The 15,443-nt window shown below is 43.7% G+C and overlaps 1 protein-coding gene across 1 annotated transcript in view; it reads right to left on the reverse strand.

Annotated features, from left to right (window-relative positions):
- Positions 1-15,443, reverse strand: part of grid2ipb (glutamate receptor, ionotropic, delta 2 (Grid2) interacting protein, b) — a gene marked incomplete at its 5' end in the record, with an annotated part of 47,252 nt that overhangs the window by 28,926 nt on the left and 2,883 nt on the right. The window contains 2 exon segments of the mRNA XM_084485876.1: positions 1,596-1,681; positions 4,154-4,591. Coding sequence (XP_084342002.1) covers positions 1,596-1,681; positions 4,154-4,591 — 524 coding nt within the window.

Consider the following 15,443-nt stretch of genomic DNA (forward strand, 5'->3'; position numbering starts at 1 on the left):
AGTCGTGTCCCTTGCCTGTCCACTCTCATAAATCCAAAAAATTGCAATATAGGCGAAGTAGTAGTATTGTTTCAACTCTTCTTAAGTGGAAGCGCCTTTTTTTTTTTTCCTTACGTGCAAAAGCCCGGATGAAAAGCCTGGATAAGTAATTAGTTAGGTTAGTAAAATAACAAAATTATAGTTTTTAAGTAGCATGATAGAGATAGTAGATGTAGAGATAGTAAAAAGTGCTAACACCAACACACCACCACCACCAACACCCCCCCCCCCACGACAACGATGTCATCGTCCAGCGTGATGTTTTACTAAACATCGTCAACTGACAATTGAGGGGACATCGCCCAACCCTATCTTCTACCATGTTTAATTTCTCTAATGTTTGGATTTTGCACTTTCAAAGTCAATCAACATCTATATTTTGTCTCTACAATAGAGAAAAGTTGAATAGACCAGCAAGCCATAACTTACCAATAAATAAAACACCTTTTGAGACTCAATATTTTTGTAACTTGTAATAATAAGATGAAAATCGAAAAGGATTCCATTGTCTGATTTTGTTTTGTTTTTGAAGATGTTTAGTTTTTGTTGTCAAAAATGAATCTAGATTTTCCCATCATAGAAAACAAGATAAATAAAATGTATGAATAAAGATGTATTAATTAGATTATTGCCTTTATATCATTTTTATAAAACTTAAAATCCAACTATAAAACACCATTATGCAACGGATTCCCTTTCTACCACAGGAACCGTTGTGTAACTCTAAAGGGTCATTGGCATCGCATTAATGCGTCAGCGAACATCTCACTTTTTACTGTAGACACACGCCACACATCTCCCGAACAGAAAACCACCGGATCCGCTGCTGACAAACACGGCTGCCTACCCTACAAAAATACATTCACACGCCTCCGCTATGGAGGGCTGGCGAACGGGCAGGTTGACTGTCTGGGCTAGCACACCACGCACACACAGAGAGAGAGGAGGCGTCTGGGGAGGTGGATGGTTTGGCTACCGTCGTGTTTTGAACAGAGGTACCAAATCGAGGAGGTCTCTCTAACATCATGGAAGAAGGAACAATGCCTAGGATAAATAATGCAGCTTTCACATAATGCGCTGCTCTTTCTGACCAATTTAACCAAAGTGTGTGAAAGGTGTGAAAACACCTGTAGCTAGCATCATGGTGGCTAAGCTAGAATGGTGGTGGTAAGAAAGAGTACCAGGGATGGACCAGCTGGCAAAATAGTTTGGAACAATAGTAGCTGATAGGGTTTAGTTAGCATGGTGTTGGGAACAACAGTAACTGATAGGGTTTAGTTCGCATGGTGTTGGGAACAACAGTAGCTGGTAGGGTTAAATCCTACTGGGAACAAAATACAGGGTTGCCAACTCTCACGCATCTGGCGTGACACTCACGCTTTCAGCATCAATCTCACACTCTCACGCACACACAACAAATGTCACGCCAAAAAACACAAAAAGCCCCGTTAGATCTCTTGTCGCTCCGGACGAGCGCTAAATTGCTGTGGCCGTCAAGGCATTGTGAACAACTGTAGCAGGAAGGTTTAGATAGCATGTGTTGTGAACCACCGTACCTGGGATAACAGAATCGATGCTGACGGGAGCATGACCACGCAGGGTGAACCCAAAGCTCTTCTTCCCCCGGTAGACCCGCAGAGTCCTGGAGAAGGAACAGAGACGCATTGAGGCATGGCTACCAAAATAACCGCTCTAGATCTGTTGGCTTCAGACAGGTTCCTTCATGAAAAACAACATGCTTGCACTGAATCTTTTTAGGATCTTTGGGGAGCTTTTCTGGGTGAGTTTGTTTTGCTACAATGCGACAAGAACCAACAAAAAAGAAGGAATGAAAAAGTTGAGTCGGAGGGATGGCAGCTGAGTTTGAAGTTGTCTTGGATCATAATAAACTTTCCTCTGTTTCCTCTGGCTATTTTTTTCCAACTGATATCTCCGTCTCTGTGCATTGAAAAAAACCAAACCAGTAGACCAACTAATATATAAATGATATGGCCAAAAGGACAACACTCCATTAAAACCACAGGCATCATTGACATTTTGCCGACAGTGATGTCCCCTACTCTAACTCCCGAGAGACGGGAGTTACACCGAGCAAGAACCAGCGCGATCGGCCTGTTGTTGCCATGGAAACTATTCAAGGCAACACCACTGCAAGATGTAAACATGGAGAGGTCCGCAGAATAAACCACTAACGGGAGAAGAGGGGACGGTAAAAGAAAGAAGCAATACATCATTTTCTTTATACCGTCGGTTTTGCCCCCACAAGCCAGTTATGTAAGAGGGAGCATCCTGCAGAATGGGGGCTGGTGGGGGTGGGTGGTGCTCGCGGAGGTGGTGCTCAGGGGGGAGGGTGGGGAGGAAAGAGGGGGAGGATTAGCGCTGGATAGAACCACTGCCCCTCCCCCAGATCCCAATTGTTGTGCGTATGGTTTGAATAACAACAATGATGACTAAGAACTGAATTAGCTTGGCATGCGAATCATTGACAATGATCGTTAACCTTCCTTTTCCAATCGGTTCCAGCTCCGCTGCGAGGTACTTGGCCTCTCAAATAACAAAGACACACCCAATTAAAAACGAGACTGTGTTTTTGTGTTTGTGTGTGTGTCCAGCCCTGTCTCCCCCTCTCGGCACATCCTGGACAACGCAGAGACCATCACATCCGTAACCATCTGTAACCAAGACGATTTGACAGCCCGTGTCCGTCCTGTTTTCAGTTGGTCACGACACACTGTCCAATTAAATCATAGGCAGCTCTTTAGGTGCTTTTTTGGGAGTCAGCCCGGTGGGCTTCTGGATCGGGCTGCTGATTGCCCCCCTGGTAGCGCTCATTAGCTGGGGTGAATTTCGGTTAGAGAGAGCGACTGTCGGCTCCACTTGACTCAAGAGATTGCGGGATTGGGACCCACAGGAGGATTCAGGAGGATGATAGTCTAGTGGTGAGGGCTGTTTAACTTATAAGCTGCTTCAAAAGTTCTGGAGTTTCGACCCCTTGTGTCCAGAGTCTACCAGTCGGTACCCTACTACTATCCCCTACATGCTGCTTAATGACAGTCATCTTAAATTAACCGTCAGTTGCGTCGGATAGAGCGACTTGTATTAGTGAAGAGCATACTGCTTTCAGTTTCCATCTCCATCTCCATCCATCTCCAAATAATTATGTAGAACAATCGTCCACCGTTCTCACCCCCCTCCTAATTACAGCCACTTTCAGCAGTGCGTCAACCTTCCTGTGTTCGCAACGCGCCGTCGTCCCTCTTTCGCCGTAAATATTTAAATATTTCACCACCTTTCACATGGGGATTACAGAGACAGCAACATGCACGAGCATGGGCCGGCCTTCAGGTGGGCATGTTGCCCTCTATGATTAAGGCTGGACGGATTAGCCGTGGATCTGCTCCAACGCCACGGTATTGTGTTGCACTGAGATGCACTGTGGTGTTCGGATGAGTTACGTAGCTCTCGGGGGGAGTGTGTCGTAAACGGTAACCGGAGGTCCTCCCTGACACCGCGTGATCTCCGTAATGCTCTCCGTGGTAGTGGGTGGGTGGGTGGCTGTGGGTGGGGAGGCGTGCTGGATGGAGCGGTCCTGGAGTGGCAGCGCGCAGGCCCGAGGGAACAGGGCGAGTAGCGAGCGCGCTCCTACATGCGTGGTGGTTTCACTCTCGCTCACAGGGGAAACGGCTCTCTGTGTGATGGGTTTTTCTTCATTATTATTCGACATGGGTTGTATATGAGGCCCGGGAGTATATGTTCTAATACTCTGGTTCTAGTAATCGTAAAAGTAATTGCAGTGTTGGCATGTTGTATTTCTGTCCATAGTCCCTTAAGGAACATGAAATCACAATGCACAGATCAATATAACATACACAGTAAGTACACAATTATAAAAATCAACTCAGTCTCATAAGCCTTGAAGTAATATAAATGCTAATATTTGTATTTTGCATTGGACTTTCATTTATACGTATATATATATGTAAAACTCATTTAGGCTAAGATGCACCTCTTTTCCAAATCCTTTCGAGATTTTATTTGCAGCATCACACATTTCTCTATAAAGTATCAACAAAGTCCCAGCAACACAAAAGTCACCTGACTCCACCAGACTCACCTCTGATTGGCTCCCGGCCCTGGATGTGCTGATATCACAGACTTCCTGGCTCCCCTCTCCCTCTCCCGGTCCCGGTCCCTCGACCGGTCCCTGTCCCTGTCCCGGTCCCGGTCGCGGTCCCTCTCCCTCTCCCGGTCCCGATCCCGATCCCGGTCACGGTCACGGTCCCGATCCCGATCCCGATCCCGGTCCCGGTCCCGATCCCGGTCCCGGTCCCTCTCCCTCTCCCTCTCCCCGCCGGCCCCAGGCTCAGTGGGCTCGCGGGGCACGGAGCTGGCCCTCTTGGAGCCGCGGTGGCGGTCAGGGTGGTCCTCGCTGCGGCTGCGGCGCAGGCGTCCCTGCGGCTCGCTGATGCTCTTGCTGCGGCACATGCGCTGGATGAGGTTCTGGGAGACGGCCTGGTCGAAGCGCTGCCGGTGCTTCTTGGGGATGAAGATCCTGGTGAACATGATGCCGCATGCGGTGGTGGAGGTGGAGGTGGTGAGGGAGAAGGAGAGAGAGAGACAAGGAGGCAGTGGTTTTGTTTGTTTGTTTGCTTTCGGAAAAGTCTGCTCTGACTGAGAGCCAGGTATGGTTCCTACTTCCGAAAGATTCTCCCTCGTGGGGAGGAGGAGGAGGAGGAGGAGGAGGAGGAGGAGGAGGAGGGGAGGGGAGGGGGGGTGTTGAGGTCTACATCGTCAAGTTCCTCCTCAGTGAGAAACTGTAGAATCCGTAAAAGACAGAGCGGTCTAACGTGCGCCCACGGTCCGGTGTGTGGCGTGGAGCGAGCTGAACCATCAAACATCCAAAAACCTCAAAGACCTGATGGAAACCTCTTATTGTTTCTGCAAGCCGATCCCGGTGAAGAGGCTAAACCGGACCTCGCTCTCTGGAAACTGATAGCCTACACAGATATCATCCATGAAGTGATGGTCGAGGAAAAGAAGCAGAAAAAAGACGAGGGACGGAGTTTATATCTCAGTGGACGGAAGCTGTTTGCCTCTCGGTGGCGACTGCAACTGTGGGGAGAGATCGCTGCTGCGGCGCAAACACGGCAACAGTGAAGGTGTGGGAGTGGGCGAGCGAGCATGGGGATGCGTTCTCTCTCTCTCCCTTTAAGCCGATCTCTCCATCGCTCGGCCTGCATTTGTGCTTGCCTTGCTTTCTAAATATAACCTCAACCTATGGATCAGTGTGTTTTGTCTTTTTATTTATTTATTTATTTATCAACCTTTTCATTTTTATCATTTACTGTATATATATATAATTTTTGATTGACTGATTTCTGTTTTTTAACATAGCTTTTATAGTTTTTGCTTTCAGTCCGAATTCTGCAAATATCTATAGCTGCTTTCACATATGTCCTCCGTCTTTTCTCTGCATTTGTGGAGCAGGAGGTTCGACCGTGAGGGTCATTCACACTTATTCACACTTGATGCCCGATATGCGGAGATCGGTATCGCTCAATCATCAGTAGTATCTCCGGCTGCTTAAGGGGGGCGGGCTTGCAAGGGGCGGGATATAACGTAGGGTCAAGGTTCGCAAGAGGCGGGATCGGGTTTGTTTTGGTTTGACCACTGACAGTGCGCAGGCAGAACGGGCATCTTAAATGTTGCTGCAGCGATGCATAGATTCCATTGCATCCACAACATCTGCATCGATCGATGAAAGATTGGAGCATGAGTTAGAGACAAATAGAAGAAACGACAAACAAGAAAGGCATCGCGAACGACTTGGCTTCATTTCACATCAAACACTGGGACAAATGTAGTTGATTTCTGTGTTTAACTGAGGAAACAGGGAGTGGAAGGACGGGACCCTAGGAGAGCGAGCTGTAGCGTGTGTCAGTTTAGTGAAGTAATGAACGAGTCCGCTTTATTCCGACCATATTCAAACCTATAAGCAGACCCACAGAAACAGACCCACACCTACATTTGTCCCAGTGTTTGATGTGAAATGAAGCCAAAAAATACGTCCTCTTCCTCCGGTAACGCAGTCGTTCGCAACGCCTTTCTTGTTTGTCGTTTCTTCTATTTGTCTCTAACTCATGCTCCAATCTTTCATCGATCGATGCGGATGTTGTGGATGCAACGGAATATATGCATCGCTGCAGCAACATTTAAGATGATCGTGATGAGTTCTGCCCGTTCTGCCTGCGCACTGTCTGCGGTCAAACCAAAACAAACCCGATCCCGCCCCTTGCAAGCCCGCCCCCCTTAAGCAGCCGGAGATTCTACTGATGAATGAGCGACACCGATCTCCGCATATCGGGCATCAAGTGTGAATAAGTGTGAATGACCCTCACGGTCCTCCTGCTCCACAAATGTGGAGAAAAGACGGAGGTCATATGTGAAAGCAGCTTTTGTCTCTGGTTCCCTCAAACACATCCTCTCGCTCTCTCTCTCCCTATAGATGAATACATACCTCGCTCTCTCTCTCTCTCTATCTCTCATCCTTTATCTCTCTCCATACCACTCGCTCGCATACAAGCCCAATGACAATACCAGTGTACGTCCGCAGGTAATGCATGGCCATTACCGCCCACTTACATGACCTCTATTAGCTGACATTCCCCGTCATTCGCGCGCACTAGAGTTGGCCTACGCCGGGCTGTCATGAAACTGTTGACCGGACCTATTTCTCCACTTTGCCATTTGACAAGTGACGCAGTGTCTCTACATGACGCCGGCAGGAAGATTATCAGAAATGTACTTTCAATGAATTATATTTTCAGCAGGAGGACTATAGAGTAGAACTGAATGAAACTACCACAAATCATGAAGGTGAGGCAATTGCAGGACTGTTGGTTTGAACTGAAGGGTGCAGAGTGTAATTTCACATTAATAGAAACTAATATGACAAATGCACTATTTCCAGCACGGCACCAAACACAGTACCTATCCATTCATCTATAATTAATAAGCATAATAAGCAATCCATTTTTCAAATCTTGGTTGTGAAACACTTAAAACACAAGTATTATAGTCCCAGTCTTATATTTGTTTATTTCCCCTGTGGGGACTACTGGATTTTAGTTCAAATGTGTGACAGCCAAGCTGACACCCAAAACACTCAACACTACTGAAAGTTGACTAACAGTTATACAGCAGTGTGTGGCTGAAACTCACTTCAGCCACACACACACACTTTAACCCACTACAGCCACACAAACAGTGACCCACTACAACAACACACACGGTAACCCACTACAACCAAACACACACAGTAACCCACTACAACAACACACACATAACCCACTTCAGCAACACACACAGTAATCCACTACAACCACACACACATGGTAACCAATTACAACCACACATACAGTTACCCACTACAGCCACACAGACAGTAACCCACTACTACAACACACACTCACTATAACCCACTACAACCACACACACACATTAACCAACTACAACCTCACACACACGTAACCCACTGCAACAACACACACACACAAAAAAACACACACAATAACCCACTACAACCACACACAAACAGTAACCCACTACAACCACACTCACACACACACACACACACACACACACACACACACACACACACACACACACACACACACACACACACACACACACACACACACACACACACACACAGTAACCCACTACAGCCACACACACAATAGTCACAGAGATGATTACCGTAAAAGGAAAGTTAATCAAAAAGCTTTGCCAACGATTGATTAATTGATTACATAATCTGGGTAAATAATGTGTGTGTGTGTGTGTGTGTGTGTGTGTGTGTGTGTGTGTGGGGGGGGGTTAGTATTTTTAGCCACTTCACAGAACAGAACAGCGCCATAATGCGTGGAGGGGACAAACAATGCTTTGTTTTCTGTTCCACACCCACAAGCAGTCTGCTCCAACTGGCTGTTTGGTCGTCACCACCACCACCCTCCCCTACTCCCCTGCCCTGAATCACTCTGAATCACGCTGATTCACTTGAAGCCCCTTGAAACAGAAATGGATGTGCAAATGGTTGCTTCATTGTCTGGGTAACAAAAAAACATACAAATAAACACTACCAGAAGATAAATAAATAGGGTAATAGATAAACAATTAAATACAGTAACCTGGTAATTAAAACTGATGAAGAACAGAGACGAAGAGACAACGGTAAGAAAATGTGAAAATGCTGAAATATTGCGGATCACCAAGATAACCCTGTTGTGCCACAGATGAGAGAAAAGAGCCTAGGTGGCTAAATAAAGCAAACAGAGTGGAGGTGTTTGAGAGAGAGCGAGCGAGAGAGAGAGAGAGAGAGTAAAAACGTGCAATATTGTGGAGAGATCATTGGTATGGTAACAATGGAGTCTTCTCAGGCTACTCTTCGTCGTTTATAATTTCACTAATTCCAAATCTTTGAGTGGTGGCAGCAGGAAGGCAGCAGGAACCCCACACTCACATTTCAAATGGTAACCTTTGATTGACTTGTGATAAATGGATGATTGACACACGGAATAAACAATCAGACCGAGGAGTGGAAGAGGATTGCGGACCCGACCCGGCCCGGGTTTGGCCGGGGAATCAAACCTCTGTTCTATAGTGTGATGATGTACAGGAGATGAGCGCATGATCTTACAGATCGTTCTTTCCATTGCTACACCCAAGGGTGAACATGCATTAACTTCACAGTGCAGCAGATACTCCTCTGCGCTGTCTTTGATTACCAACGATTATTTATACTCCTTTGTGAAAAAAAATGTTTACAATTAAAAAACTGACAATTTCCAAAGCGCCGTGCTCATCTCATGCAGAGTGGACGGGCGTGACCTTGTTCACAGCAGAGAGAGTGAATTTTTGGCGCGGTTATGCAGAACCAATCTCGGGCCGGAAACTCTCATTAGTCTCCTCGTGGATCGTCTTTTCATGTGAAGCCAGGGGGGTCAGGGTCTACTGACGTATAGAGTGAGCGGCTCCATTAAGCATCATATCAAAAGGACCGCATGTGCAAGGACAGTGTCAGCCCACACAGAAGCACTCTGTGCTGTGTGTGTGTGTGTGTGTGTGTGTGTGTGTGTGTGTGTGTGTGTGTGTGTGTGTGTTCTTGCGTGTGCTGTATAAGTTCTGTTGTGTAAGTTCATATAAAGGTTATCAAACCACTCTACCTAACAACCTTCCATCCATTCAGCCATCTGCGTGTGAGCACACGTCAATGCAAGTCTTATGTATTCTGTACACACCAGACGCCATCTGTTGAAACCATTTCCTCACGACATAAAAGTTTTCTCTTCTAAACTAATTGAGTTCCCTGATTTGGCCTCTTTTTACAAAGAATGACAATCTATATATACCCGTAGGTGGGTTGGTGAGTGGATGAGTGGATGAGTGGGCAACAGAGAGGAGGGACTGAGAGAGAGAGAGAGAGAGAGAGAGAGAGAGAGAGAGAGAGAGAGAGAGAGAGAGAGAGAGAGATTCTCAAAAGGGAAGAATGACAGGCAGAAATCTATATAGAGGAGACCTGGTTTCAGTTTTTATGTCCACATGCGGGTGTGGAATGGATCTCAGGCTTTCTAGGCTGCCCTGCCACTCCTAGACAGTAGAAAATGTAATGTACGTTATATATTTGTAATGTACTTTAGGGTACTTTACACATTAGGGGATTGATTCTCCAGAGCCAGAATGTATGCAGTTGTGGTATTGAAAGGAACCTTGCATAAAAGCATCACTAAATGGAAAATATGAATTAGATATTTTATAAATGCTGTAACTCAACTATATAAATACAACATCCACCTGCAGACCAACTTCTGAACATAATTTAGTGGAATACTCTCAATGAGAGTGCACATACATGCGATAAGGCAAGCTGATTCCCATATTATTACAAATACAACACACTTCCCATACCAACCTTGTGTTATGGTTCCTGCAGCTACTCTGAATTATGTGCAGGTGTTAGACTTTTTAATAAACTAGCCTGTGTTGCTTTTTTTTCTCTAGTTGCTGAGATATCGATTCTATGAGTCGATGGTTACTCAATGTAAATGTAAATGTCCACCCCCGGCCCACTTCTATCTTGAGGGTAAATCAGCCACATAATTTACAGGTTGGACAGCAATCAAGCAATCAAAACATGCAATCAACATCATCATCGGTCATGAGTAATTCATGAGTAATAAGTTTGAGGCTAATGATCAGTAATGTAATTGTTCAAAGTAATTTGGTCCACTTCCTGTAGTCCTTTTTAGAAATAGTAGTAGTCCTACAGTGTAAGATTTAACATTCTAAACAACAAGAGTTAAATGTTGTTAACCATTAAAATCACAAACATTATAGTTATTTGTTTATCTTTATATATATATTAAAGATTAAAGATATATATCTTTATCTTTAATCTTTATATTTATCTATCATCATATCTTGGCACACACTTGGAACATCCATGATAAATAACATAACATAAAAAAGCACACTCATCAATCTGTATATTCTTCTTGGTTCACATTATTGGTTCACACTACATCGCACCCCCCCCCCCCCTCCCCCCTCCCCCCCACCCTTCCCCTTTCAGCTTCTTGGTCAACGACCAGCTTAAATCGTCAAGGGAACAGAGAGTCTGCATGTGCTGCGCGTCATTGAAACAAAGTCAGATGCCTGCTCACTTATCATTCTCTGTAGGCACAATGGGGTCAGACTCCGACAGGTAAAAACTCAATGACTGGTCTCCAAGGCCACCTGATGATCCGGAGCCAGAAATAGAGTACCAATGAAGCCGGCGTTGAACTGCTGGCTCATAAACCACCGGTTAGTACATATGTCTATATCACTGTCTATATATGTTGTACGCCCTGGCACTACTTAGCATCGTGTAGCATCTTATCCTAGCTATCTTGTTGTATACAGGGAATGGGTTTACCTAGCAATTGTAAGTGCTTGGCACTTGTTTCTATGAACATCCTTACTGTACTGACAGTGATATATTGTTGTTTCTCTTTCTTCTGTCAAAGAAAGAGAGAAGTCGCTTTGGATAAAAGCATCTGCTAAATGCCCTAAATGTAAATGTAAATGTATTCGGGCCGTTAAAATTGCTTGATAATAACACGTTAACGAAATCTTATTTTAACGCGATTAATAAAAATGCATTAACGCACGTTCATTCATATCAGAATTCATTTTTGTTTTTAGTTCCACTTAAGTAACTGCCTATTAACAAGTAAGTTTGATATTCAACCCATACTGAGTGAGTCAATAAAACTCCCTCAAGATCACTTGCTTTTGCTTATTAAGTAAATTTGATGATGAATGATAATGTGTTATTCCATTTGATAATCTCATTTAACTTTAATTGGAGTGGATTTAAAATAGAAAAAAAAAAGTGATTAATCGTGAGTTAAAAATGTAATCGTTTGCCAGCCGTAAAATGTATATAGCTTTATATCATGGTAAAGCTTGGTAGATGTACATACTTGTGTTCACACAGATATGCTTTGTCGAAGTCCTTCAATATAGCTGAGATCTATCTAGATATGGGGTGTCTTCGTGCTATGCATGCATTTTCAAAAAAATGATTTATGAATTAAGGTCATTGATTACTTATTATGGACAGGTCATGTTAAGTGGAATAGATTTAGTAAGGGCTGAATTTAAACATTATTTTCACCGTTTTAATTAAACAACCTCTCAATTAAGTTCCTGATTAAATCGTTTTTAATAATCATCTGTCATAAACAGTGGCAAATGCCTACCACATGTTACCAAAGAACGAAGCAATCCTTGTCGCCAGGGTGCATGCTTTGTCTGGAAAAACAGCAGAGCAAAACTAAATTATTCATTTGATAATCTGGAGCCGACAAATGTTTAATATCCCAAAACTAAAAAAGAGAGCAACAGAGAGACAGATAACAAAGAGACAGAGATGAGAAAGAGACAGATGAGAGAGATGGACAGAGAGACAGAGTGAGAGACAGAGATGAGAGAGAAAGAGAGTGAGATAGAGAGAGAATGAGAAAGAGAGAGCGAGAAAGAGATAATGAGAGTGCGTGGGAGTGGGAGAAAAGGGAAGATAGGAGATAATAGTTTATTCATGTTCTTTGTCAACAACGTGAATAACTAACTTGTCAGCACTAAACTTCCCATTTATAGCATGACTGACACAGCTGAAATCTGAAAGCACAATGCAGATAAATAAAGACTGCTGCAAATGATACCAGGTAGCTGTTACCTGCATCTACACTAACAACAACAATAACCAGAGAACCGGTACCAGCATCTACATTATCAACAACAATAACCAGAGAACTGGTACCAGCATCTACACTAACAACAATAACCAGAGAACTTTTGTTTATAATCATGGGAATCATGTCGATATAACCAATAGAATATGGTTCAAGCCGGCTAGAAGCTACAGTACTGCTATATTCATCCTAACCAGGTTTAGCTTAGCAGCATGCTGAGCTACTGTGCCCTACATCTGAATGAATACAGTTGATCCAAGAGAATTGGTTGGCATAATTGAATACTGCAGCATCGGGCAGGAAGTGAAGAGAGAAAACGACTTCCCCTACTAATTTAGATCAGAACAGGCATTATTATTGTATTCCACACACATGCACGCACACACACACACACACGCACACACGCACACGCACACGCACACACACACATAAACACACACATAAATGCATACAGAATCATACGCAGAACAACTAACACACATACAATAAAATAAACAAAGAGCTCATGATAAACACACACTCGACACAAATAAAACACAAATACAACCCCTCCACCATCAAGTGTACATCAACTGAATTCTTAAACCTGTGGTGAGAACGCTCTGTGAAAATCGAACCGTCAACCCTGGAATTGCTGCATCATGTACTAACAGCACTGACACACAGACATATATAGTGCATAAACACACACACACACACACACACACACTAATATACATTACACACACACACACACTAACAAATGTGATTTGAATAAGAAATTGAATTCAACTATGCTATAAACCACTCCATTAATTTATACTCAAATCTGCATTAAGCTATACTATGAACCGCTGCATAATTTATTTTATAAACCCTAACCACTAACCCTAACCACTGCATTAAACCATACTATAAACCACTGAATGAATTCATACCAAAACCATTGCATTCAACCATACTAAAAACCATTGCATTAAACAATACTATGAACCGCCGCATTGATTCATATTAAAAACATTGCATTAAACTTTACTATAAACCACTGCATTTATTTATATTAAAACCACTGGATTAAGCTATAGTCTACACCACTGCATTCATTCATATTATAACAGCTGCATTCAACCAAAAAACACTGCATCATTTATATTAAAACCACTGCATTCAGCTATACTATAAACCAATCCTTACTTTCATTATACCGTATCCCTTTACAGAAAAAACACTACAAATATTTCTTTGCCATAGTCTCTGATACATTTCAAAACACAGCTTTTTACTAAACCCAAATTAATAACATGATAAAGTACTCACCCAAAGCAACTCATGCTTTTTCTCATGCTGGCAGGCATTCCCCACGTTCACATTAGAAGCATGTAATGTAGCTTAGCGTAGCGTCTGTTAAGACTATATAGCATTACAGGTATTTAGCATTCTGCATGCCTTCTTTTAACACACGCCCTCACAACTGATAGAGAAACTAAGGGTCTTGTCTACTGCTGTGGGCTCTCTCATGGGAGAACCCAGAGAGAGCCACCAAACAGAGAGAGCAGAGAGAGAGAGACCACAGCAGAAAATGAACAGCCCCTCTCACACTACCACAGAGAGCAAGAGAGGAAGGTTGGCATAGGAGAGAGATACGAAGAGAGGGGTAGGGGGGGCATGGGATAGAGAGAGGGAGAGAGGTGGGGGGGGGGGACATGAGAGAGAGAGGTAGGGGGGGACATGAGCGAGAGAGAGGGAGAGAGAGTGGTAGTGGGGGGAATGAGAGAGAGATTTGAGGAGGGATAAGAAAGAGATAAAGAAGATAGAGAGATAAACAGAGAGAGGGTGAGAGAAAGAGAGAGAGATTAATATTGAGTGAGAGAGACATGCAGGGATTCAGGGACAGAGAGAAAGAGAACACAATAGATCAGATGACTATGTGACAGAGAAAAGAGAATAATAGTGAGAGTGGGGAAGGAGTAAAAGAGAGGTATACAGTTATAGAGAGAGGGAAAGAGAGATGAGGAGAAAGAGTGAGTCAGAGGGATAGAGAAAGAGAGAGAGATAGAGAGAAGGGGAAAGATATCGACATAGACAGGGAGAGGTGAGTGACAGGGGGAATCAGCATTTATTAGGTTGATATCGGTTTAGATTGATTTTGTGCAAACAGAAGCATGTTTGATAACGCCAGCACTACCTGGGGACGTCTCTGGACTCTGAATGATTTATGAGCCACTTACTGACAATCACAACCTGACTCAGTCAAACAATTCTGCTTTAACAACCAGCCACTTCTCAACATAGAGTATCATCAAATGTACCAATAATATCGGTCTCTGGATAGTACTATTAACAATATCTTAGTGTAGTGGGGGCAGGACAGAGTAGTAGTGGTTTGGGTACTGGGTACTGTTGAAAGGTACTGGGTTCGATCCCCAATGTCTCTACAATGTCTACCTGGCATCCTTAAGCTACATGCTGTAAACCCTAGCTGCTTATTAATAAAGATGTATAGGAATCCAATGTACGGTGCTTAGGATAAATACAAAATAATTCAATAATAATTAGCATGAAGTCCAGTAGAAATGAACATAATAACCAGGAATATCAATTGTGAACAATACATTTGGAATGTATCTAATAGTAAGACACAAGATATAGATCATGCAGCCAGTTAATTGGAGCCCCTGGTTGCCTTTTGAAACCATTTGTCGGATCCCCAGTGGGCTGACCAATCACACTGTTCTCTGGCATGTCATCCAAGGACATGTCCCGCCCCCTACCGCCTGTGGTTCCAATTATCGTACATGTTCATTAACATTTCCCTCTGCACATTGTCTCCATTTCACCAGCGGCAATCCAGAAAGACAGATATGTAATCTATAAATATCACCGGTTTTGTTTTAACCAAGCACACAATGACGAGTACAAAGTAAAACGTGAAAACTAAGTAGCAAAGAAACACTATTTCCAGCACTGGTGTGAAAGTGTCAGTTTGCAGCATATGCTTCGCTCTCCAAACACCACTTTGAAAAATCACCCATTTTAATTGAATCAGTAGGATTACCTTCATACACATCCAAGTTGTGATACTGTAGCTGGTGCCAAGCACACAAACGCCACGCTTGGGACTGTGTCCAA

Source organism: Micromesistius poutassou (assembly GCF_964030765.1).
Source record: "Micromesistius poutassou genome assembly, chromosome: 21".
Classification (NCBI taxonomy): Eukaryota; Metazoa; Chordata; class Actinopteri; order Gadiformes; family Gadidae; genus Micromesistius; species Micromesistius poutassou.